Source organism: Pan troglodytes, chromosome 20 (assembly GCF_028858775.2).
Source record: "Pan troglodytes isolate AG18354 chromosome 20, NHGRI_mPanTro3-v2.0_pri, whole genome shotgun sequence".
NCBI lineage: Eukaryota > Metazoa > Chordata > Mammalia > Primates > Hominidae > Pan > Pan troglodytes.
In genome coordinates this window covers 44825161-44849039 of record NC_072418.2, presented here as the reverse complement: position 1 = coordinate 44849039, position 23879 = coordinate 44825161, and the positions used below count along the sequence as shown (strand labels likewise).

Below are 23879 nucleotides of genomic sequence, written 5' to 3'. Positions count from 1 at the left end.
TTCAACCTCCCCTACCCACACCACCCCCACCTTCCCTTTTGTTCCTGTGGTTCCGGGAGGGCTGCAGTGGTGGGGAGGGAGTTAAGGAGATGGAATCTTGGGGTGGGGGGCTCCTGGCTTCACCCTCTGTCACCTTTAGTGCTTTCAGCTGCACCAGGAGGCATCTTTGTTAAAAGCAATCTCGAGAGAGCCGATAGCCCTCACGGAGGGGTCCTCTTGCTCTTGGGGGTTTCAAGAGTCTAGAGGATATTACAGACCCCAGAGGTATGCTCTCTCCTTCACGGGTAATAAATTCAGTCCACTGGGTGTTAGAGGCTGGTGAGGGTATTCTCCTGCTCCCTCTCTCTGTCTCCCTCTCTCCTAGGGGGCATTAAACACCCTGAGGGCGTCCTCTCTCAGTGGGGTATTAACTACAGTCTTCTGCTGCTGCAGCCTCCCTGGGGATGTTAAGTACAGCTTAACGATCCCCCTCCTGTGAGACGCTTCCTTCAGCCAAGTAGGCAGAGTAGTTGGCAACACTGCTAACGAGGGAACGTGTGCCCCTGCCGGCCGCGGGGGTGCTGTGCAGTGAGGGGTCTCTTTCACTGAAAACCTACTATGTGCCTTACACAGCACTGCACGCTCTGGTCTCCTTTTCACAAATCCTCCCGAACCCTAGGACTCAGAGAGGGAGCATAAATTACTCCAAAATGCACAGCCCCCAGAGGTGTTCCAGAAATCAAGACGGTGTCTTCTGGGGGTGGGGGGTGCTGAGGGTGTTCTAAACAGTCAGACGGGTGCTGTTCCCATTCGTACCGGTGTGTGGGATGCACAGGGCAATGGGTCCTGGCCCCCCCAACCCCAGCTCCAAGAGCATCAGAGCTCTCCTTGGGGGGTCCTCCCCACCCTCTGATTGGGCATTGCAAGACCCTCAAAGGTGTTAACATTACAGTCCAGGTGTTTCTGACACCTGGGGACGTTTTCCTGTCTCCCAGAGGGGCGTGGTTTAGAGATAAAGTCTTAAAGCCCTATTGACTGATGGTCTTTGCTATCTTAAGGGTGTCTGTCCCTCACATTCCAAAGATGTTCTATTTTCCAGTAGGGTGTCGTGTATGGTGTGATAAACTGTATCTCTCCAGAGGATGTCCTATCTTACTGAAGGGTGTTATCTACAGTCAATTGAGCTCTTTCTGCTTAGAAGGTGTTCTGTCCCTCTTCACAGGGGTTTAATGGTCATGAAATGCATTCCAGTTGGTGTACTTGAAGCCTTAATGGTGTCTCAGCTCTCTTGAAGGGTGTAGCCAAGGAGTCATATCTACCCAGAGGGTGTCACCTTTCTCCCAAAGGGTGTCCTGTGTGGGAGGAGTCCTGCCTTCCAGAGGGTGTTCCGGAACCTCCTCCTTGGCTTTCAGAGCCAGGCACTGGGCAGGTAGAGGGGGAATGCTCTCTGTAGTGTGCTGGGTGTTACAGATAAACTCAGAGATAGACACAGATACACATACACAGACCTGCCATCTACACACGCGGCACACACGTGCATACCGTAATACAGGAAGTGGGAACACACGACCCGTACATGGAGACATGCAGGCACACGCACAGAAACATATGCACAAACACTGTAGCTGGTGACCTGTGTTCAAGTAGGCTGTGGACAGTCCCGGGGCTGTTATGGACACCCAGAGAACCATGGCTCTGGGGGAAAGGGTCGTAAATGGAGCCCAGTGAAGCCTGTTGGCTCCTTGAAAGAATGTTCCCTTTCAGACAAGTGAAGGTCCCAGACAAGTGAAGGAATTCTTGTTTTCTGGCAAAATTCTTAATATTTTTAATGAGATTATTCGGAAGCAGCAAGCTCACAACAAATGCGTGTTTACTTGGTACTTGGTGCAGTACCAGCTGTGCTCCACGCGCCCTGCGGTTTAACCCCCCCAACCACTCTAGGAGGGAGGTCATTATTGTCCCATTTTGCAGATGAGGAAACTTGAGGCTCGGGGATGTTTAGCGACTTGCCTGAGTGAGTGGTGAGCGGGAGTAAGGCTGAACCCTGTCTGTCAGGCAGGGCTGAAGTTCTCTTCTAGCCTCTCAGCACCTCGGTCTCAGCACCTGGGCGCTGGTGGGGTTGGTGAGATCCGACAGAGCTGTCCTGGCCCCCGAATATCCACCTGGGGACTGCTGTCTTGCCGTGAGACCTATTTTCCCCTCTGGGGGTAGGAGCCTCCAGGGGCTGCCCAGGTGAGAGCTGCCTTTCCCCAGAGAAGGTGGTGTGGGGCTTGGCGGGGCGGAGCCTGACCTGGGAATGGGAGAGAAAAGTCGGGGGTGGGGGGTTGGGGAGTGGAAGCGGGAGAGAGGGCAGGGTGAGGGGCAAGGGGTGAGGGGCAAGGGGCAAGGGGCAAGGGAGGGAATAGGAGGGTAGACAGTGAGGGTGAGGGTCAGGTTGGGCCAGGAGGTCCGGCCGGCCGGGAGCTGAACTGTGGGTCTGACCCGCCCTGAGGCTGGTCGATATTGACTTGTTATTTCAATGGGAGCAGATCTGGCTGGGCGGGGCCCTTTCCTGTCACTGCAGGTGTGCGTGTGTGTGCCTGTGACCTTGTGGGAGTGTGAAGGGGAGTGTCAGTGTGCCAGCCCTGGGTTCTGCCTATGTGTCAGTGAGGGCTTGTGTGTCCAGGCTGTGTGTTGGGAGTGGAGTGTGGCTGTGTGTGCATCTGGGTGTCTTTGTGTCCAGTTTGTGGGTCAGTGGATCAGGGAGTGGCCGTGGGTTGGGGAAGGTGTGGTGTGCAGGCTGTGTTTGTGCATATGTTTCTCTGTGTGTGCCTGAATGTCTCCGTGTACCGGTTGTGTTTCCACTTCCTGTATTACGGTCCGCATGTGTGTGCTGCGTGTATAGATGGCAGGTCTGTGTGTGTGTGTCTGTGTCTGTCTCTCTGTAGGGTTGTGTGTCCCTGAGTGTGTGTTTGCACTGTCTTACTGTATCCATATGTCCCTCTGTCCGTGTATCTCCTATCCAGGCTGCGTGTGTGCGGGTCCGTGTTCCAGTCCCCGTCCAGGCTTGCGTGTCCAGCAGGGGTCCTGGACGCATCGTCGCCACCTCTACCTCGCGCCTGTCCGTTTGTCCGCGCGTCCACTTGGGGAGGAGCGGGGCGGAGGAGAAGGGAAGGGGAGAGGAGGGGGGTCTCTCCACCTCTCCACCCACCCCCGCCCCACCCCCACTCCCTCAGTCCCGGGATCGAACCTTATTTAGAGTCGCGATTCGACATCTGTTTTCAAATTTGATCAGCTCTGAACTTTATTTTCCGAGTTTGAGGAAAATTATATTCCATCGATCGCGCCCCCGCCCCCTCCCCCGCGCCGCCGCCGCCGCCTCCATATATCTGCGAGCCGAGCCCGGCCGGGCGGCCGCGAGGGCGGGAGGCGCGCGGCGCGCAGAGGAGTGGAGGGAGGAGGAGGAGAACGAGGAGGAGGAGGAGCAGGAGGAAGAGGAGGAAGAGGAGAAGGCGCAGGAGGCAGGGCCGCCCCGCGCCCCCAGCCGGCCAGGCTGTCCCCGGCGCGCGCCCGCCCGCGCTCGCTGTGCTGAGCTCCAGCCCGGAGCTCCGTCCTCAGCTCTCCCCGTCTCTGCTCTCTTTGCGCGTCTATCTCGCTGTCTCTCTCCCTCTCTGCATCTCCCCGTCTCTGCTCGTCTCCCCGTCTCTGCTCGTCTCCCCGTCTCTGTCTCCTTGGCTGTCTCTCCGTCTCTGAGTCTCTCCTGTCCCGGCGTCTCAGAGACTCCCTCTCCTCGTCCTCTGGGTCTCTGCCTCCCCGGGGCTCCGGGCATCTCCCCCCACCTCGCCCCTCGCCCCGGTGCCCCCTCCCCAGGACGCCGCGGGGGCCATGGCTGCGGGATCCGAACTTTAAACACTTCTCCCCGGACCGGAGCGGATGCGCAAAGCCCAGAAAGTGAGTGAGCGCTGCGGCCGGCGCAGGGGCGGGGAGGGGGCGGGGATTCCCGCCCCAGGAGGGGGCGGGCGCGGGGGTGGTCCCGGGAGGCCTGAGAAGCTGGGCCTCCGAGCCGGTGGAGGGGTAGGCGGATGGGGTCATCCGCCCCGGCTGTAAGGGGCAGGTGGGGCAGCGCCCAACTCTGGGAAGGTGGGAGGCGGGTAGCGCTAGAGGTGCGGCCTCGGGACAGGGGTGCGAGATTTGGGGGCGGGGAGGGAGAGCGAGTGAGAGCCACGGAGATGGGGTCTGCAAGAGACTGGACTGAAAATCTGGGAACGGGGGTTGGTGGCCGACCTGAAGGTGGATTTGGATGTTTGGGGCTGAGGAGTCTGGATATTTGGGGCTAGATTCTGAGTGGGGTTTAGAGGTCAGGGCTGAGGGCTTGCATATTTGGGACCTAGGGGCTCAAAGCCAAGAGACTGGACACTTGGGGTGGAAGATCTAGATATCTGAGGTTGGGAGCTGACTGGGGCTGGGAGTCAGGACTGGGGGTGTGGATATCTGGGACTGGGGATCAGCATAGGAGTTTGGACTTGAGGGGGCCAGAAGTCTGGATTCGGAGTTGGAGTTCAAAGCTAAGGGTCTGCTAATTTGGATCTGGATATCTGGGGTCTGGATATTTGGTATGAGGGGTCACAGGGTCTGTGGGAAGGACATTTGGGCCAATTCTGGGGTCTGCACACTTCGGGGCAGGGAGTACAGGCCTGGCCCTGACCTTCGTGGGGCCGGGGCCCTCTGGGACACCCTTTCTATCATTCCACCACTGTCGCAGGGCCCTGCTGGGCCACTTCTGTTCTCTCTCCCCTGGCTGGGTCTCTCCTCACTGTCTCTCTGTCTCTGTCTCTCACAGCATCTCTGTGTCCACCTCTAACTCTCCCAGGATCTGTCTCTCTATCTCTGTCTCTCACAGCATCTCTCTCTTCCTTTTTGGGTCCAACTCTTAGACTATCTCTCTCTAAATCTCTGTGCTTATCTCTCCCTGTGTCTCTTCCTTTCTCGGCATCTCTTTCTATCTCTCTCTCTCTGCCTCTCTCTGTCTCTTACTGTCTCTCCGTCTCTGTCTCTCCCAGCATCTCTGTCTCTGTCTCCCCCTCGCTGGTTTCCGCTCAGATTAAGCCGGGGACCTAATTCCAGGCCCAGGATCGAATTTTCTGGCAACAAAGGGAAATAGCGAATCGATCGGTCGCTCCGGAGATTAAGAGACAAGCGGCGCGCGGATCTATCACGGCTAAACGGCCCCCCCGCCCGCTCCCCCCTCCCGGCCGGCCGCTGCGGCCCAGACGCGCTCCGCATCGCCAAGCAGCCTCAGGAGCCCTGGCTGCCCGGCAGGCCAGCAGGCCGGGCCTCGCCTAGCCCAGAGCTAACTCTGTGCCCCACCCAGGGCCAGAGCCATGGGAGGGACCCGAGAGCCAGAACTGGCTCCCCAGGGAGGGGAGGACAGGGGAGCGAGAGAAATCGAGGTGGCAGACCATCTGGCAGAGTCACACTGCACCCACCTGTGGCCTCAGGTAACTAACCTTTCACACCTGTCTATCAATGCACCTGTCACATCCATGTTCCCCCTTCAACTCCCCAAATCTGGACTTCCAGGTAACATCTATCTCCTCATACCTGCCTGCACGCAACACCTGTCCTCCATACCTGTTCCCTTCATCTGCCCTGGAGGTAACACCTATTTCCTCTCACCTGCCCCTCCAGGTAACACTTGTCCCCCTCACACCTGCCCTTAAGATGTCTGGTCTCTCGGGGAGCATACGTCCCCTCTTACCTGCCCCTCCAGGTAATACCTGTTCTCTAAAATCTGCCCCTTCCACTGGAATCCCTGCATTTTATCTCATTTCATGTCACACTGGCCCCTTCCTACCTGTACGTGAGCCATCCCACCTGTCCCCTAAAGCTGCAAACTCACCTGTTCCTCACACATTCGTATTTCTTCATCTCTTCCTCCTCTCAAGCAGTACCGAGTCACCACACATGCACACACTCACACACACATTCCTTCCTTTGCACACAAGCACTCACACATGCAACCTGCTAACCTGTCCCCTCAGGTAAGGCCTGCCCCCACCAGTCCCCAGCCTCCTGGCCCTCACCCATCCTCCTCTGTGACAGTGTTGCACCTCCTTAACCACCCCAACACCTGCCCTTCCAGAAGAGCTGGCCACACACAGGTCACCTAAGAGCACACCTGCCGCTCACATCCCTCTCTACCTGTACCTGACTTCCAAGGTACACTGACTTCCAAGGATTCCCCCGTACCTGTCTTTCCTACTTGTCATTTCGGGTTACTCATCACAGACAACAGAAGCACCTTCCCCACCTGTGTCCTAACCCCAAGCACCACCTGATCACCAACCCACACACTAGTACCCTCCTCATGGCCTTCCCTGCCATTATGCCTTCCTCCAAGCTCTTGTCCCCTCAGAGTTTCCCGGTCCCACCTGCACACTTGCTCACCTGTGTCTCACTCCTTCTTGCACTGTCTTTGCCTCTCCTGGTCTCTCACTATACACAACATTACTTTACACACACACGTTTGGGGCAGGAGTCTGTCCTTGGCCACAGGTATCTGCGTCACCTGTATACCTGTTTTCTCACACCTGTCCCTCAGGTACTCTCTATCCACTTCTCTTCTTTCCCACATACCTAATTTCCCATGTTTCTCTCTCTCTCTTGCTGCACAAGGTCACACCAGTAACCCCCTGCACCTGCCATTCCTCACCTGTTTATCCCAGGGAATCCTCTGCCCTGGTAACACATTCAATCATTTAATCAGCAAACAGATACCGAGGCTTCGACACCCACTACGCATACCCCCACTTAATCTCTCTTTGCTTCACATCTCTTCAGCTGGGTCTAGGGGTCACCTCCTGAAAACAGCCCTGTCCCACGGACATGCACCTGGTTCCCCACACTCCAGCCACCTCTCTCCTTTTCCTCCCCCCAAACATCCATGTGACCGGAGTCCCTTTGCACCTTTTGCAAGCATTGGGAACCCACTGCACACCTCTGCCCCATTCTCTGCTATGTTCAATTTTGATACCTGTCCCTGCAGCTTGTCACCCCCACACCTTTAGGAAGAAACCTTCAGATCTCTCACACCTGTCTCCAACCTGCTTCTCTCCAGAAACACCGGTCCCCTTTCCTAGCACGTGTCTCTGACCAGCTCTCTCCTCGAGGAGCGCCTTCCTCCGCGTGCATAACACCTGTAGCATGTGTTAGACACATGTGTCGCCTGTTCCCAGCCACCCCCACACCTGCTCCCCGCACTGCACAGCATCTTAAGTCCGAGGTTCTCTGACTTCAATGTGCATCAGAAACACCTGGTCCAGGTATCACTCTCTGAGTATCAGGTGCTTGTAATGTGTGCCCCACCTGTTCCACCACATAACACCTGCCCTCCCCATATATACTGATGGCGACAACGAGAATGAGGATAAAGGTGAGGGTGATGGTGATGACAGCTCCCGATTACTAAGACCACCATCCATCTCTGTGACAGACACCAAGTTCTTCACACCCATTGTCTCATTTGTCCTCACAGGACCCTCATGAGGCAGGTACTTGCCTCTTGTCCCCATTTTACAGAGAAGGAAACTGAGTCCAGAGAGTTTCTTTGAGGTCCCAGAAACAGGTAGATGTTAGAGATTTGAGTCAAGTCAAGGCTGTCTGACTTCAGAGACTGCCCTCCTAGCCATCCAGGTGTCCTTACCTCCCTCATCTGCCCCTCAGGTGACCTCCTCCCTCCACAGACACACCTATCCACCTAGGGACTTTGGTGACACTTGCTTCTCCATTACCTCCCAACCCCATCTCCCTACTCTCCAGGCTCACTTTCTCACCCTCCATTGACTCCTGGGGCTAAGGCTGTCATTCCACATGCTCACCCCCACCTCCCCCACAAGCTGTTTGGGGCCAGCACAGCCCCCTCCCAGGGCACCCCCACCTCCCCAGACACACCCCCAGCACAGCCCCTCCCAGTGCACCCCTACCACCCCCCAGCACAGCCCCCTCCCAGCACACCCCTGCCTCCCCAGACACCCCCCCAGCACAGCTCCCTCCCAGCACACCCCCCGCCTCCCCAGATCCACCCCCACCTCCCCAGACACACCCCCAGCACAGCCCCCTCCCAGCACACCCCCGCCTCCCCAGACACCCCCCCAGCACAGCCCCCCCCAGCACACCCCTGTCTCCCCAGACACACTCCTGCCTCCCACACCGCCCCTCCCTGCATGCTGGCCTTTCCTTTCCGCCCACCCTCACTTTCATTTCCTTTCTCCATTTCCACCTTTGCCACCACCTGCCCCTGTCTCCTTGTCCCTGTCCATGTCTGCCTGTCTTGATTCTGAGTCTCTCTGTCTCTCTTGGTTTCTGGCCTCTCCACTCCTCTGTCTCACCCTGTCTTTTTGTCTCTGTCTGTCTGTCTCCCAGTCTCTCTTTGTTCTCTGTATTTCTCTGGTTGTCTTTGTCTGTGTCTGTTTTTCTCCATACAGGGTCTTTACAGCTCTCTGACTCTCTCTCAGTTTCTCCATATCCTGGACTCTGTGTCTGTCTCCTTGTCTTGTCTCTTTCCTCCTTTTCTGTCTCTGGCTCTTGCTCTGTCCTCTGACAGTACAAATATCGGGGGCCTAGAGTCATACTGACCTGCATTCAAGTCCAGGCTCACCTCATCCCTGTGGGACTTTGGCCAAGTTACTTTTCCTGTCAGAACCTCAGTTTCCACATCTGTGAAATGGGCATCCATCATGGCAGTTCCTACCTCACAGGTGGTGGTGAGGATGGGGTGCTGAGGGAAGCAAAAGGCCTGGGTCAGAGGGGGCGCTGAACTTCCCTCTGTGGGTTCCCCCAGCCCCCTCCCGCCTCTTCCCTAGGCTGCCCCTCACATTCCCTTCACCTGGCTGTCAGTGGGAGTGAGTGTGTGCAGGGTGGAGAATGGAGGGAGAGGTGGGCAGAGGCATCCCCGCCAGCCCAGGCCTGGGCATGGGACCCGGTGTGGGGCTGGGGACAGGGATCGATCCGCCTCGGCGGCAGTGCGCGGGCCAGGATTGCATCTTGTCACAATAATTTATTGCTCTCATCCCGTCTGATCGATGGCGCTGAATTAGCACCGCGCCTGATGCCCCTGGAGCCCTGAGTCCCCCCCAGCCCGGCTGGACCCCGGCCCTTGTGGGATCCCTGGTGGCCCGGCACCCAGCTCCAGCCTCAGCCCACCCAGGCCCCGCCCCTTGCCCTAGCCCTCAGGCCTGCCCCACTGCCTCCGGTCCCTCGTCCCTCGGAGTCTCTCTCCGGTTCCCAGCTCTCTGCCCCTCATGTTTGCCCTCCTGGGTCTTTGACCCCATTTCTCTGTTCCTCCTTTTCTCTAACCCTGGATCACCCACTTCTCCCCATTTTTGGCCTCAATTCCTTGTCATCTGATTCCCTGTCCCTGTGTGCTCCCGCATCTCAGTCCCATCCATCTGCCCCTCTAGCTCTCGGCTCCATCCCTATTTCCCCAGCCCTCTGACCCTGTCTCTTTGCCCTCCTCATTTCTGTCCCTTGATCTCCTGCTTTCTGTCCCTTTGATCTGCTATCTCTGTCTCCCTGATTCCCTGCTGAGCACAGTTTAATCTGGATTCCACCTCAACATAATTTCCTCAGTACACTCTTGGTGCCAAGCCCCGGGCTCTGTCGGGATGCCTGAGCCCTGGCCCTTGGTGGTTGCCGTCTAGAAGGACTCTGGGTCTCTGGGCTCCCTGAGTAGCTGGTTCTGGTGTACACCACACCCCGCTTCAGCTCTCTGCCCCCACCCCTCCAGCATCACCAAATAACAGTCATTTCCCTACCGTCTGTCACTCTGATAGAGGGGTGGGGCCCAATGTGGAGTGAGGCTGGGGGTGGAGGTAGAATGAAGGCAAGGGTGGGGAAGGGGTGGGAGTTGGGGATGAGGACCAGGAGGAGAGGTAGAGGATGGAGCTGGGGTCTGGGTGGGGTGGGGCCTGGTGGAGATGAGGAGGAGGAGGGGTAGGGTGGGCTCTGAAGCTGGGGTGGGTCGGACTCCCAGGGGACACCAACCTCCTAGGACTGAAGAAGGGCGAGGTGGGGCGGAGGACGAGGAATCCACACCTTAGGTCTGCCCGCCACCCGGCCTACACCTGAGCCTTCCACTCCCACCTCCAGGGCCGGGCTCGCCTGCATCCCTCTCCTGCCTCTGCCCTAATCCCTCAATTTTCCGCATCTCTGCCCCCTTCTCTCCTTCCTCCCAACCCAGGGTCTCCGGTGCGGCCCTCGCTGTCCCGTGACCTCCAGCTTTCTAATCTACTTTTGTCTCAGCCTCTCTGGTTCGCTCCTTCTGCCGTGTTTCCCCACCTCGGATCTCCCCCTGCCTGTCTCTCTGTCTCTGTCTCTCTCTCCTCTCTGCGTATGCATGTGGCTCCCAGTCTGCTTCCTGTTTCTGTGGGACCTGTCCTTGTCCTCTGTGTCTCTTTCCTTCTCTGTGCCTTCCCCTGGTGGGGTTCCCCATGTCCCGCCTATCCCCCTCCATCTCCCTCCGTGTCTCACTCCTGCTTCTTCTCAGTTCTCCATATATCACGCTCCACCCCCTCGGTCTCTCTTCCTCCCTGCATGTCTCCCCTTCTCTGTGCCCCCGACCCCAGCCTCCAGTTCCTCCATCTCTCTGGGTCTCTGAGGGGAGGCAGGGTCCACGAGTGAGGTTGGGGAGCAGCCAGATCTCCCTCCGCCTCGCCTCGCGGTGGCGCCTCCACCCTCCCTCTCCCCTCCCCCAGAGCTGTTTGGTAGGCGGGGTGCGTGGCACTGCGGCTCCCACCTCCCCGGGGACGCTCCCTCGCCACCCCTCAACTGACACCATTCGGAGCGCTGCTATCCGCAGCCCCAGGGACATTGTGCGGAGACTGAGACTCAGGGAGAGAGACAGAGATGCAGAGACACACACACAGGGCCGGAGGCAGAGACAGAGACAGAGAGGGAGAGACAGAGGGAGGGGGGTGTGGGTCTCCACCCCTGCCCCACCCACAGGCCTCTCTGTCTCTGGCCTGGAGCCTCCCCACCTCTCAAGCGAGGGTAGCAGACACACCTTCCCCAGCCTGGGAATCCAGTGCCCTGTCTGCCATTCTGTCCCTCTGTGTGTCCTGCACAGTGCAGTCGAGGCAGAAGACCGAGTGTGTGTGTGCGCATGTGCACATGACTGTGTGACTTGTGTCACAGTGTCTGTGAATGTGACCTGTGTAGACATGCGTGCTCCTGGGCACAGGTGACTAAGTATGGGTGCTGAGTGGAGCCACACATGTCCTGTCTGTGAGCGCATCACGTCTGTGAGTGCGTAACATCTGGGCGTGTCCTGTCTGTGAGTGCATCATGTCTGTGAGCGTGTCATGTCTGTGTGTCATGTCTGTGAGTGTGTCACGTCTGGGCATGTCATGTCTGTGAACGTGTCATGTCTGTGCATCACGTCTGAGTGCATCACGTCTGAGTGTGTCACGTCTGGGCATGTCACGTCTGTGAGCGTGTCATGTCTGTGCCTCACGTCTGAGCACGTCACGTCTGAGTGGTCACGTCTGGGCATGTCATGTCTGTGAGCGCATGTCTGTGAGCACGTCATGTCTGTGAGCGTGTCATGTCTGTGTGACGTGTGTGGTGCTCAGCTGCGTCTGGTGTGACCGTCCAAAGCTCTGGAGTTGTGCCATGTCTGGTGTTTTCACATGGTGTGGCTGTGCAGGGTGGGCCTCAGGGACCTGGGGCAGCTCTTATCTCTGAGGGCAAGATGAGGAGGCTCAGTCCCAGAGAAACAGGGTGGAAGGACCAAGTGAGTGCGACCCTGAGAGGACCCCGGCAGCTGGGCTGGTGAGTGTGGGTGTGAAGGACGCAGCTGAGGAAGAGCCCCCAAAATCTTGTGTGTCACAGACCAGCTGTGTGTTTGTGTGGCGCTGTGTTGGTGTTCAGGGGTTGCTGTTGTGTCTCTGAGCTTGTGGGCTTGTGTCTGAGTCTGGGTTCAGATGTGGACGTGTGTGTGTGTGTGTACGCGTGCACGTGCACACGTGGGTGGTAATTTGTAGGAGCTGAATGTACCAGCTTGAGTGTTGGTTCATAACAATTGAGTGATACTGTGTGTCCAGCCCTAAAGAGCACTGATGACTGTTTGTGTATGTTTGATTGTGTATGTTTGTGTGGTTGCATGTTTATGTGTGGCTGTTGGATGGTGCATGTGTGTGCAACTTCTGTGAACTTGTGCCGAAGTCTGTGTGTGAAGCTGTTTCTGGTGTCACCCTGTGTGCTTCTGTGTGTTTTCTGTGGGTCTGTGTGTTAAGGATGACTGGTTTTGTGTGTGTCCATGTGGGGATTACAAGGTGTGGTATTGAGAGTAGTAAGCTGCGAGTGGTGTGTGAGTGTGGTGTGTGGTATGTGGGTGATGTGTGTGGTATGTGTGTTGTGTGTGGCATGTGGTGTGGTGTAATGTGTGTGGGTGTGTGTATGCAGTGTTGTGTATGTGGTGTGATGTATAGTGTCTGTGGTATGGTGTGTATGTGATGTGTGTGGTGTATATGTGGTGTGTGTGTGTGTGGTGTGTGGTGTGCATGTATGGTGAGTAGTGTATGTGGTGTGCATGATGTGTGTGTGGTGTATGTGTGTAATGGGTAGTGTATTGGTGTGTGTGGATATGCGGTGTGTGGTGTGTCTGATGGGTAGTGTAGCGTGTGTGGTGTATGTGAGAGTGATGTGGTGTGTGTGTATGGTGTGTATGCAGTGTGTGGTATGTGTGTGGTAGATGTATATGTGGTGTGTGGTGTGTCTGATGGGTAGTGTAGCGTGTGTGGTGTATGTGAGAGTGATGTGGTGTGTGTGTATGGTGTGTATGCAGTGTGTGGTATGTGTGTGGTAGATGTATATGTGGTGTGGATGTGGTGTGTGTGTGGGGTGCTGTGTGGTGTGTACGTGGTGTGTGTGGTGTGTGGCGGATATGTGGTGTGTGTGGTGTGTCTGTGATGGGTAGTGTATGTACTGTGTGTGGTGTATGTGAGGGTTAGTGATGTGGTGTGTGTGTATGGTAAGTGTATGGTGTGTGATGTGTGTGTGGTGTGTGTGGTGTGCGTGGTGCGTGTGTGGTGTGTAGGTGGTGCATGTGTGTATTTGTGTGTGTGATATGTGTGTGGTGTGTGTGATATGGTATGTGTATGTGGTGTATGTGTGGTGTGTGTGGTATGGTGTGTATATGGTGTATGTGGTGTGTACTGTGTGTGTGTATGTGGTGTGTGGGGCTAGGTGTGTGTGTGGTGTATGTGGTGGGTATGTGTGTGGTGGGGGTGTGTATGTATGGTGTGTTTGTGGTGTGTATATGTGGTATGTGTGGTGTATATGTGGCGTATACGTGTGGGGTATGTGTACACCCCAGGCACAAAGGCACCCCCAACCAGGGTCAGGCCAGAGCATTTGATGTGGGCAGTGTGGGAATGGGGGTGGCGTCCGGGATGGGGGGGCATGCCCATGCAGGAAATCCCACATCACCCCTGAACCCCCTCCTCTCCAAGACAGGCACAGGGTCTCCTGGTGCCTGTCGAGGGCCGGCCCCTGAGCCTGCTCTGTGTACACATGGACGTGGCTATAGTCTGGACGGACAGGTGTGTGAGCACACACACACACAATGTGTGACCGCGGGGAGCTGGCTTCGTGCACCCAGATGGGACAGGGTGTTGGGGGCTCGTTTGTGTGGCAACAGATGGGTGGGGCTGGCAGCCGTCCCATGGCTGGGGCTGTGCATGGTGTGTGTGTGCCTACTAGTGGGTGTCACTGTGGGTCTCTACTGTGTGCACAGATGTGTCCTACATGGGCGTGTGGCGTAAGGAGAGATATGTCCCCAGATTGTGCCTGAACGTGTGGCTATGGGTGGGTGCAGTCGGGGTGTGTGTGTGTGTGCGTGCGTGTGCTTTGGGGCATGGTGTGTGCATGCGGGGGCGGCGGTGGCAGAAGGGTCTTGGGCCGCGTCTCTCTCCTCTTTAGACAGAGCCCCGGAGAAGATATGAAATTTAAAAAAAAAATCAATTTTCATTCCACTTGTGCAGATTGTGTTAAGGGGAGGTGGGGATGGGGGGGCCTGGGTGAGGGATGAAGGGGCTGGTGGTGGGGGTGCGAGGCCCGAGGCGGCTCCCGAGGCGGCCGGCGCAGCTTAGAGAAATCAAAACAACTGGTTAAACCCCAGCCCAGGGGGGCGTGGTGATGGGGCGTTAGGAGACAGAGGCAGAGAGAGATGACAGAGAGCTCAGAGACAGAGAGGGACAGAGACAGAGAGAGGCACCCAGAGAGAGAGAGATGGGGGAAACAGAGACACTCAGAGATGGAGATATTTAGAAAGACAGGCAGGCCAAGATGAGCAGAAAAGACCCTCAGTGACAGAGACAGACAGAGACCCTCAGTGACAGAGACCGACAGAAAGATGCACCGACACCCGAAGGGGCTGAGAGAGACGGAGGGACCTGTGTCTCGAGAGACAGCCACAGAAGCAGGTCTGAGACAAGGGCATGTGTCACATATGTGCATACACACACACGCACCCATGCAGAGACACGCTCGGGAAGTTCACAGATGGAGGGACAGGCAGACAGATGGGGATGGTGGGAGCAGGAGTGGCAGGGGCCTTGGGTTGGGGTCATCTCTGAGTGCCCACCCCTACCCAGTGTGTCTGGGTGTGTCTGTGTGTACCTCTGCAGGGGCCGCTGTCGGTCGTATGTTTGGGTCCATGATCTTGGTGTGTGTGTGTGATTGTGACTGTGTCTGTGAATGGGTGTGTGTGTGGCCGTGTGCGTTGGCTGTCTGGGTTGGTGCTGGTGTGTGTATCTCTACGGCTCCATGCGTGACCAAGTGCATATGTATGCGCTTGAGGGTCGGTGGTGCTTGGTTGTGTGACTGTGTGTCTGTTTCTGTGTGCTGTTGTCTCAGTGTGCGATTGTGTGCTTGGGAATCTGGGTTTCTGTATTTGATTGTGAGCCTCAGTGTGTGATTATGTGTTTACACAGTGTGTCTAGGATTTGTGATTTTGTGTCTTTGTTTCTGTGTGAGATTGAATTGATGTGTCATGTGTGTATTTGTGTAAAACTGTGTGTCTGTTTCTGTGCATCTGTGACTATGCTGATGTGTGTGTGTGTGACTGTGTGACAGTGTTGGTGTGTGACTTTACTGACACATGCATCTGTGTGATGTGGGTTGTGTGTGGCAGCAGTGGTATGCGTTGCTTTGTTGGTGTGTGTGATGTGTTGTGTGGGACGTGGTGCTGTGTGTAACTTTGTTGACATGTGGGCTCATGCAGTGTGTGGTATGTGATGCTGTGTGTGTGGCTGTGCTGGTGTGTGCATCTGTGCGATGTGTGCTGTGTGGGACGTGGTGGTGTGCGTGCCTGGGTTGGTGTGTGGGTCTGTGTGGTTGTGCTTGGCAGGGAGAGAAGGGAGGAGGGCCCTCGCCTGCCCAGCGCCTCTGCACACCGCTTCGCTCACATGCGCACACACATTCGGTGCCATGGCTGCGGGCGGTAGAGATGGGGGGCGAAGGGGGGGTGGAGGAAGCAAAATAAAATTAAAAATTAAAGCTTGCCTGGAGTACCCATCCGCACCACGCCGGCCGGCGGGGGGGAGGGGGGCGGGGGATTGTGGCTGCTCCCCATCCACAGCCACTGAGGCTGGGGCCGTTTGTCCATCTGTCCGGCCGTCCTGCCAGGCCCTGTTTGGCCCTGCAGCCCCAGGCCCCGCAGGCCGCGCTCCCTCCATCGGTCGATCAGCGATCAATGGGGCCAGGGGGGCACCAGGGGCAGGGTGAGATCAAAGGGACCCCAAGAGACGGACACCGGGACAGAAACAGAGACAGAGACATGGAGATGGAGACATGGAGACAGAGACACAGAGACAGGGAGATGGGGCATGGAGACAGAGACAGATGAGACAGAGATGGGGGACGTGGGGACAGGACAGGGACTTGAGGAGGAGGAGATATGGAGATGTGGAGACGGAGACAGGGGTGTGGAGACCCTAGACATTAAAATAGAGCCATGTGGAGACCCAGAGACATGGGGACACAGAGATGTGGGGACACAGAAGTGGAGACGACGTGGGAACCAAGAGACAGGGAGGCATGGAGACCCAGAGATGGGAGGGACGGACAGACAGACGGGGACAGGGCGGCAGAGGCGATGGGCAAGGGCGAGGGGTCCAGGTCCCTGTGGGGCCTGACACAGGACGAAGGCTGGGCACAGAGATGGGGAGAAGTGGCCACAGAGACTGCGAGATGGCAGAGACGCGTGTGAGACACGGTGGGGGGAGCGTGGGAGCAGGGCCCGGAGCGCCGATCCCACGGCTCCTCGTTATAACGTGTCCGGAGGAGGCGGCGGGGAGTTGAAAGCGTCGGGAAGAGAAATCAAAACCAACACGGAAATGAGAGGGGCCAATAGGGGGTGGGGGCGGGGGGAGGAAGGAGGGGGACCCTGAGAGGCAAAGAGAGCAGGAGGTGGGAGAGCGATGGGTGGGGGAGAGGTGTGGGGGAGCGGGGCTGCTGGAGAGACGCGGGACAGGGACACGGTGGGGGCAGAGACAGGAGAGACAGAGATGCTGGAGGGGGAGGGAGAGACAGAGACAGAGATAGTGGAAGAGGAGGGAGAGACAGAGATGGTGGAAAGGGAGCGAGAGACAGAGACAGAGATGGTGGAGGGAGGGAGAGACAGAGATGGTGGAAAGGGAGCGAGAGACAGAGACAGAGATGGTGGAGGGAGGGAGAGACAGAGATGGTGGAAAGGGAGCGAGAGACAGAGACAGAGATGGTGGAGGGGGGGAGAGACAGAGACGGTGGAAAGGGGGGAGAGACAGAGACAGAGATGGTGGAGGGGGAGGGAGAGAGACTGTGGAAAGGGAGGGAGAGACAGAGATGGTGGAAGAGGAGGGATAGACAGAGACAGAGATGGTGGAAGGGGAGGGAGAGACAGAGATGGTGGAAAGGGAGGGAGAGACAGAGACAGAGATGGTGGAAAGGGAGGGAAAGACGGATAGCAGAGATGGGGAGAAAGTCATAGGGAGACAGAGATGGACACACTGGGAAGATGGAGAGACAGACGGAGAAGAAGCAGGGGTGGGAGATGGAGAAACAGGGAAGAGACTGAGGGGTGGAGGAGGAGATGGAGAGAGAGGGAGAGGGCAGTGAGGTGGGGAGAGAGACCCCCTTGGTGGAGGAAAGAGACAGAAATGGAAGGGAGATGGTGGGGGGAGACGGAAGGGAGAAGAGACCAAGTGACGGGAGAGACAGAGATGGAGAGGGAGAGATACCGAGACGGGGCAGATGGAGAAAGATGGGGAGACAGGTGTGGGAACAGAGGGGGCCTGGGACAGGGGAGGCTCCAGGAGGCAGATGGGAGGTGGGGGCATCTGAGGTTGGGGCCTCTGTGGGGAGACCGGGCGAGTCTGAGGGGACATGGGATGTCTGAAAAGTCTTGTCCAGTGTCCAGGGGGTAGGCGGGGCTCACGGGGGAACACAGTGTGGGCTGCCAGGGTCTGAGGGGTTTCTGGCTGGGGGGCGCATGGGAGCAGTGGGGAGTATCAGGGTGTCTAAGAGGAGTGGGTTTTTGAGAGCGTCTGGGGGGTCTCCAGGAAGAAGGTGCTCCAGAGGTGGGGTGTGAGGGTGGCAGTGAGGGGCTGAAGTGCCTGAGGGGAGGGGTCTCGGGAGCGCGAGGGCAGCGTGTGTCTGCGGAGGGGTGTGAGAGGGAGTGGATTGCAAGGGTGTGTGTGTGGAGGGGAGGCGCCATAAGAGGGGGAAAGGTGCGGGGAGACTGGAGTGAGGAGGGGATGGAGTATCTTAGTGGCGTAAGATATCTGGGGAGAGGGAGTGTCTGAGGGAGGGGGTCTGACAGGGGAGGCAGATGTGAGGGGAAGGGGTGTCTGAGGAGGGAGGCAGATCCAAGTGACAGGGGTCTTCAGGGTGAGCAGCAGGTCTGGGGTCTGTGGAGGCCTCCTGCAGGGCGCTGGGGGCTGCCCTGTGGGGTAGAGGACTGGAGGAGGGGGTGCTGGGCCTGCCCCCCTGCAGCCCGTCCTGGGCGGCTGCGGGTCAGGGCTGCGCCTGGGCTGGAAGAGCCCGCCTGGGGGTCGTCCGGGTGGGGCGGGTGTGGGGGCAAGTTATAGAACAAGATAAATCTGGGGCAGCCAGAGAGAGAGAGACAGAGGGAGACCCAGAGACGCAGGGACCGACCGACCCGGGAGGTCAGGCGGGAGAGCGGGGACGGGAGACGGCAGCAGAGACGGTGCGGGGCGCGAGCGGCGGGCGGGCGGGCGTGCGTGAGAGCCAGCGAGTGTGAGAGCGTGAGCGAGTGGCGGGGAGCGGGGAGGGAGGCTGGGAGCGGCGTAGTTAGTGATGGAGGCACCGAGTGAGGAGGAGGCTGCGGGAGGAGAGGCTGGGAGGGAAGGAACGGGGTCTCGGGGCCGGGAGCGGCTGGGGACAGAGCGGTGCCTGCGGGAGGGAGTGGGCAGGAGGGATTGCGGGGAGAGGGTGTCAGGCTGGGGTGGGGACCTGGGAGAGGGGAAGGCCCCGGGCAGCGCCCCGCTGGCTGACCTGTGTCTGTCTCTCCTGCCCACCCCGTCCCCGTGTGTCCCTCCCGGCCTCTGCAGGGCCGGCTCCGCCATGGACTGTAGCTGCGTCTCCGACCTTCTCTTCGCCCCGCCCGCCCTGCCGGCTCTCTGGACCCCCGGTAACTGGCCCAGACCTCCCCCACCCCTTCCCCCACCCCTCAGGCTTCCCCAGTGAGCCGCATCCCCCTTCTCTCCGTGTCTCCACGTGTCTCACTCTAGTCCGTGGGTCTTTCTCTCTCAGTCTTGGTCAGTCCCCCAAATCAAACCCCTTCTGAGAAACTTGGCTAAAAACTTCGCAGCCAGATTCCCCTGCCCCCTGCGTGCTGAGGGGATAGGTGGGTCTTCTGGGAGGGTACTGAAGTGAGTGAGAGGTGAGGACGGAGGGGCCCGAGGCCTGGGCATCCCTGCCACGCACGTCTCAGCCTGCTCCCACGCAGGACCTGCGGGGAAAAGAGAGCAGGGACTGGGCTGGAGGGGGCACTAGGCCAGGCACGGATGGACAGGTAGACAGACGGCACTGCCCAGTCAGGGGTACGTGCAGGCACGACCTGGCCAGACCGAGACCCAGGAAAGAGGACAGCTTGCTCAGAGTGGAGGCTTGGAACCGGGGTTGGTGGACAGTGAAGCTGGTCAGACACCATGCCGATGTGCAGCGGGAGGGGTGTGTGTGTGTGTGTGTGAGAGACAGACAGACAGAGACTCTGTCCTTGGTTATTTGGGGTCTCATTTCAGTGTGTCCCTGTGTCACACTTCAGTGTTTCTAGAAGGGGTCACACTGGGAGAATGTGTCTGCACAGCCTGTCTTTGTGTGAGCTTGTGTATTTGCTTGTACGTGCACATCTGAAGCTACTTGAGTGTCTCTGGGCTGGGCGTGTCCGCATTTCGGGATGGGGGCGTCTGCCGGCTCGCCGACTGTGCCTCTGCCTGAGTGGGGTGAGGAGCCTTTGCCTGTTTTCTTGCGGTCTGTCTCGTGGTGTGTGGCGTTCCGCATGGATGTCTTGGTGCATTTGGGGCTGTGGGGGGGATGCATCCCTGGGCCTCTGTGTTGGGGGCTGTGTCTGGTTTTCAGCGTAGGGTCCATGTGCACGAGTGAATTCTGGGGGTTTGTCTGTCACATGTGTGTGTCTGCCTACTGAGTTTGGGGGTCCTCTCTCTAGCTGTGCCTGTGCCTCATAGGTACAACATATTTGAGGGTGTGCATTCGAGGACAGATGGAGTATCGGGTTGGGTGTCCTGTTGTCACCTTGGGGTCCTGTGGGTGTATCTGTGATACAGTTGCCTCCCCAGTAGGATGTGTTCTGGGTGTGGAATGGGTCAGAGCTGGAGTCTGGATCCAGCCCTGTCATGGGAGGTGAGAAAGACCCAAAAATGAATTGAGATAAAAATTCTCCCTCAAGGAGACTGCCTGGAGCTCCCCGGCCTTCAGGCCGGGAGGCACAAGCACCCACTTTTCTACACCAGGCAGCCTGGGTGGGACCCTGTGCCCCCTTGCCTTCCACCTGTGCAGTTCTAAACCAGAGAGGGTAAGGACCTGCCCATAATCACACAGCAAGTGGACACGGCGATGCTGGTCTCCCCTGCCCCGGCGCACAGCAGTCTCCTCTCTCCTGCACTGCTGCCAGCTTTTTATGGACTCACTCTGCCTTCTATTTTCATGCCTGGGTCTGGGGTCTCTGAGGAGGGGGAAGGGGACAGAGGATGTGGCATAAGAGTGAACACAGAAGTTGGACCCAGGGCTTGGGGCCTTCTGCATGGGAGGTGAGATTTCGGGGTGCCCAGCTCCTGGGGGTATGTGGACAGTGGAGTACTCCCCTCTGCATGCGAGACATGATGCTGAGTGAGCCGGGGGTGTCAGTGCTGACATGTGGGTGCCTCTGTGTGCAGGTTTGGGAAGTTGCTCTACTGACATGCTGTCACCCTGTGTGTCTGGGGACATGGATATCTTGGTGCTGTGTTCACCGTCTCCATCATACAGTGTGTTCTTTGGGCATTTGGGGTCCTGTGTGTGTCTTGTCAGGCATTTGTGTAAGTCCCAGTCTTGAGATGTGTAATTGTGTGTTGTGATGGGTGTGCACCGTGGGGTTGTTGAGATGACGTGACCTTGAGTCTTGCGCAGCCCGTGTCTGCCATGTCAGCCTTGGTGGCCCCCAGCATGAGTGTGGCACTCCGGTGTGCCTGTGTCCCAGTGTGGCTGTGTGTCTCAGGCAAGTGAACTGATGTCTGTGTGACATGTCTTCCGTGGGCATGTGTGTGTCCACGCACACACACACATCGTTCTGGACTGCTCTTGGACGGACATGGGCATGGATATGGGGTGGAGGGGACACAGGGACGGGAAAGGTACAAATACACAGGCAGGTACAGACATGCACAGAGCCCCAGCCTGGATATGCCAGGATGGGTCAGTGGGGGGCTCTGGGGAATGTCGAAAGGTGGAGCAGGGGACAGGGAATGGGGAACAGAGACAGTAAGAGCTGAGGGCACTGCAGGGTACAAGAGACTACAGACCTCCTGGGGCTGGCTGGGGGCAGTGAGAGGACTAACGCTGTTGGAGGCGGGTGCCCCTCCCTCCCATTCCTCCTCACTGGGATGGGTGCAGGAAGCCAGTCCCTCCCAACTCCACCTCTGGATGCTGAGCCTGGGGGAGCTATGCCAAGGTAGGGATCAGACTGGTACCAACCCAGGGTCCCTGGATGACTGGGTTCTTGCCCTTATTTGGGTAATTTGGGGACCAGACACAAAGGGAGGAGGTTTGGAGAGTGGAAACCAGGTTCCTAAAGATGCCTGAGACTGGAGGAGAACTACATGCCTCCCAGGTTACTGAGTCCAGCAGGACCCAGAGCCCTGGACTTGGCATCCTGACCCCAGGCCACTCCCTGCCTCCCGTCCCCAGGGTTTGCCTTCCCGGATTGGGCTTACAAGCCAGAGTCATCCCCTGGCTCGAGGCAGATCCAGCTGTGGCACTTTATCCTGGAGCTGCTGCAGAAGGAGGAGTACCAGGGCGTCATAGCCTGGCAGGGGGACTACGGGGAATTCGTCATCAAAGACCCTGATGAGGTGGCCCGGCTGTGGGGTATTCGCAAATGCAAGCCCCACATGAATTACGACAAGCTGAGCCGGGCCCTGCGGTGAGGAAGGGCTTGGGGCTGGATCCCACCTTGTCCTTTTCCCCTAACTGTCCCTCTGGTGCCCCCTCTGCATCCTGGGGCAGGTTCCTGCTGGATCCCACAAGGCACAGGGCTGTGCGTGAGTAGCCACCATCGCTACTTGTGAGTGGAAGGGAGGCGAGGAGGAGGGACCCCTAAACCTGGGCTTTGGAGTCTTGCAGGGCAGGGTCCCCACTCCTGCCTCATCCCTTCCTTGCCCTGTGATCCCTATTAAGGGACTTCTGTGAGCCTCAGTTTCCCCAAGTTCTAGTGCTCTGTGCACCATGCCTGGGACAGCACACGCATTAAGAAACCCCAGATCCTGCCCCAGGGCTCCCCCTGCACCTCCCCAACACCACCGCTCTCCCCACAGTTACTACTACAACAAGCGGATTCTCCACAAGACCAAAGGGAAGAGGTTCACCTACAAGTTCAACTTCAGCAAAGTCGTGCTTGTCAATTACCCGCTGCTGGACATGGCGGCAGCTGCCACTGGCTCCCCACTCTTGCTGACCCCCAGTCCCTTTGGGGGGGCCCCAGGGCCAGATGCTCCTCCCCTCACCCCTGAGGTGAGTCTGGGTACTGGGGTCCTGGAACCGAGGCACTTGGTGCCCACTCTGGGGAGGGGACAGTCTGAGCAGGGCGGCTTCTCCCACTCCCTCTCTAGACCCTGCAAACCCTGTTCTCTGCCCCACGCCTGGGAGAGCCAGGGGCCCGGACACCCCTATTCACCTCCGAGACAGATAAACTGCGTCTGGACAGCCCTTTCCCGTTCCTGGGCTCTGGTAAGAGCCTGGAGGTTCTGGGGTGCTGGGGGCACAGTGGGAGAAGCTGCAGGCTTGAGGGAAGAGGATGAGAAGAGACAAGAGAAGAGATGGGGAAGGGGGCCCAGGGCCAGGTTGTAGGGTGTGTGTGTGTAAAACCCAGAAAAGGATGTGATGTGAGGGAGGGGAAATGAGGGAGACAGGGGCTTTCAGGGGTGCCTAAGGAATGGGAAGACAGTCGGGGAGTGGGAGGAGATGGAGTTGGGGGAAGCTGTGTGAGGGGGTAAGATGCCATGTAGGAGGGATGCGGGGAGATGGGGTGGGATATGGCAGGGAGGCAGCCCCCTTTACTGGTCCCCAGGCAGGCAGGTGCCCCAGCCTGACCTACCCCTGTGCCCCCCAGGTGCCACCAGCTATTCCAAGCCCCCTGGCCTGCTGGGTCCTTATGGCCGCGCCTTCCCCGAGTACCCCTGGAACTTTAACCCGTACCTCACGGGCCCCTTCCCCAAGCTGCCTCCCTCTCTCTACCCCCCGCACTTCTACCCCAACCCTCTGGCCAGTTCCCTGGGCCACCTGCCCTCGTCAGGGGCAGGGGGAGGCCCCACAGCCGCGCCCCTGCTGGCCTCGACAGGGGAGGGCCTGGGCCCCGAGCGCCCCTCGGGCCTGGCAGCGGCCCCTCGCCTGGCGCTGCCGGGGGCTGGGGGTCCAGAGGCTGCCCTTGGTGGGAAGGAGGACAGCGACTCGGAGCTGGAGATCACCGACGTCAGCGGCTGCAGCTCTGACAGCGAGGGCGATGAGGGTCTCCCGGCACCCCCCAAGGCAAAGGCGGGCAAAGGGGGGACCGGCAGCTGAGCCGGCAGGGGGCAATGGATTCTGCTGAGGCAGGGACCAGGGTGGCTGCCTGTCTGCCCTTGATGCCTGGCCCAAGGCCCAGGACCAGCCCTCAGCACCTCCCAGGTCTGGGCACATTGCTGCCCCAGTCTCCTTCCCCAGCCCCAGAGTGGGGGTCTCACTTCCCCCTCCACAGAGGACAGAGGGAATGTGATGGCCTCCAGCCTCCTCCCCAGGCTCCAGTTTGAGGGGGGTCCCCGCCTGGCCCCACTCCCAAAGTGCAATATGGCGCCCAGCCTGCCCCGCCCGCCCACCCCTGTGCTATGCCCCAAGTGTTTGTGTGGCCGTGTCTCCAAACCCCCTGTGCTAGCCCCAGTCCTGACACCCCCCTATATAGGCCCCCCTGGGGACAGGGAGCTCAGAGCAATAACCCCGCCCCCAGCCCCCACCCAGGAGGGGCCCCCCTCCCCACCAGCTCCCCATGATCCCGACAGTCACCTCCAGAGAGTTTACTACAGAAATAAAAGAACAGAGAGTGAGACTCGGGGTGCCCAGTGCTGAGCATGGGGGATCGGGGGTGGGAGCTGGAGGGCGGTGTCAGGGAGACGCCT

At 58.5% G+C, this 23879-nt stretch overlaps 1 protein-coding gene across 2 annotated transcripts; it reads left to right on the top strand.

The window, feature by feature from the left end:
* Nucleotides 1–3782: 3782 nt before the first annotated feature.
* Nucleotides 3783–23809, top strand: ERFL (ETS repressor factor like). 2 transcript variants are annotated; one of them, XM_016934257.4, is made up of 6 exons: nt 3783–3909; nt 18567–18646; nt 21421–21655; nt 22047–22242; nt 22341–22458; nt 22841–23809. In XM_016934257.4, the coding sequence occupies exons 2-6, from the start codon at nt 18580–18582 to the stop codon at nt 23287–23289; spliced, it is 1065 nt and encodes a 354-aa protein (XP_016789746.2). In that variant the 5' UTR covers nt 3783–3909; nt 18567–18579; the 3' UTR covers nt 23290–23809. The 2 variants fall into 2 exon arrangements, with proteins under 2 accessions (XP_016789746.2, XP_063657841.1); XM_063801771.1 differs by lacking the exons at nt 3783–3909; nt 18567–18646 and adding an exon at nt 20758–21184 and having other exon boundaries at nt 22841–23422.
* Nucleotides 23810–23879: the final 70 nt, after the last annotated feature.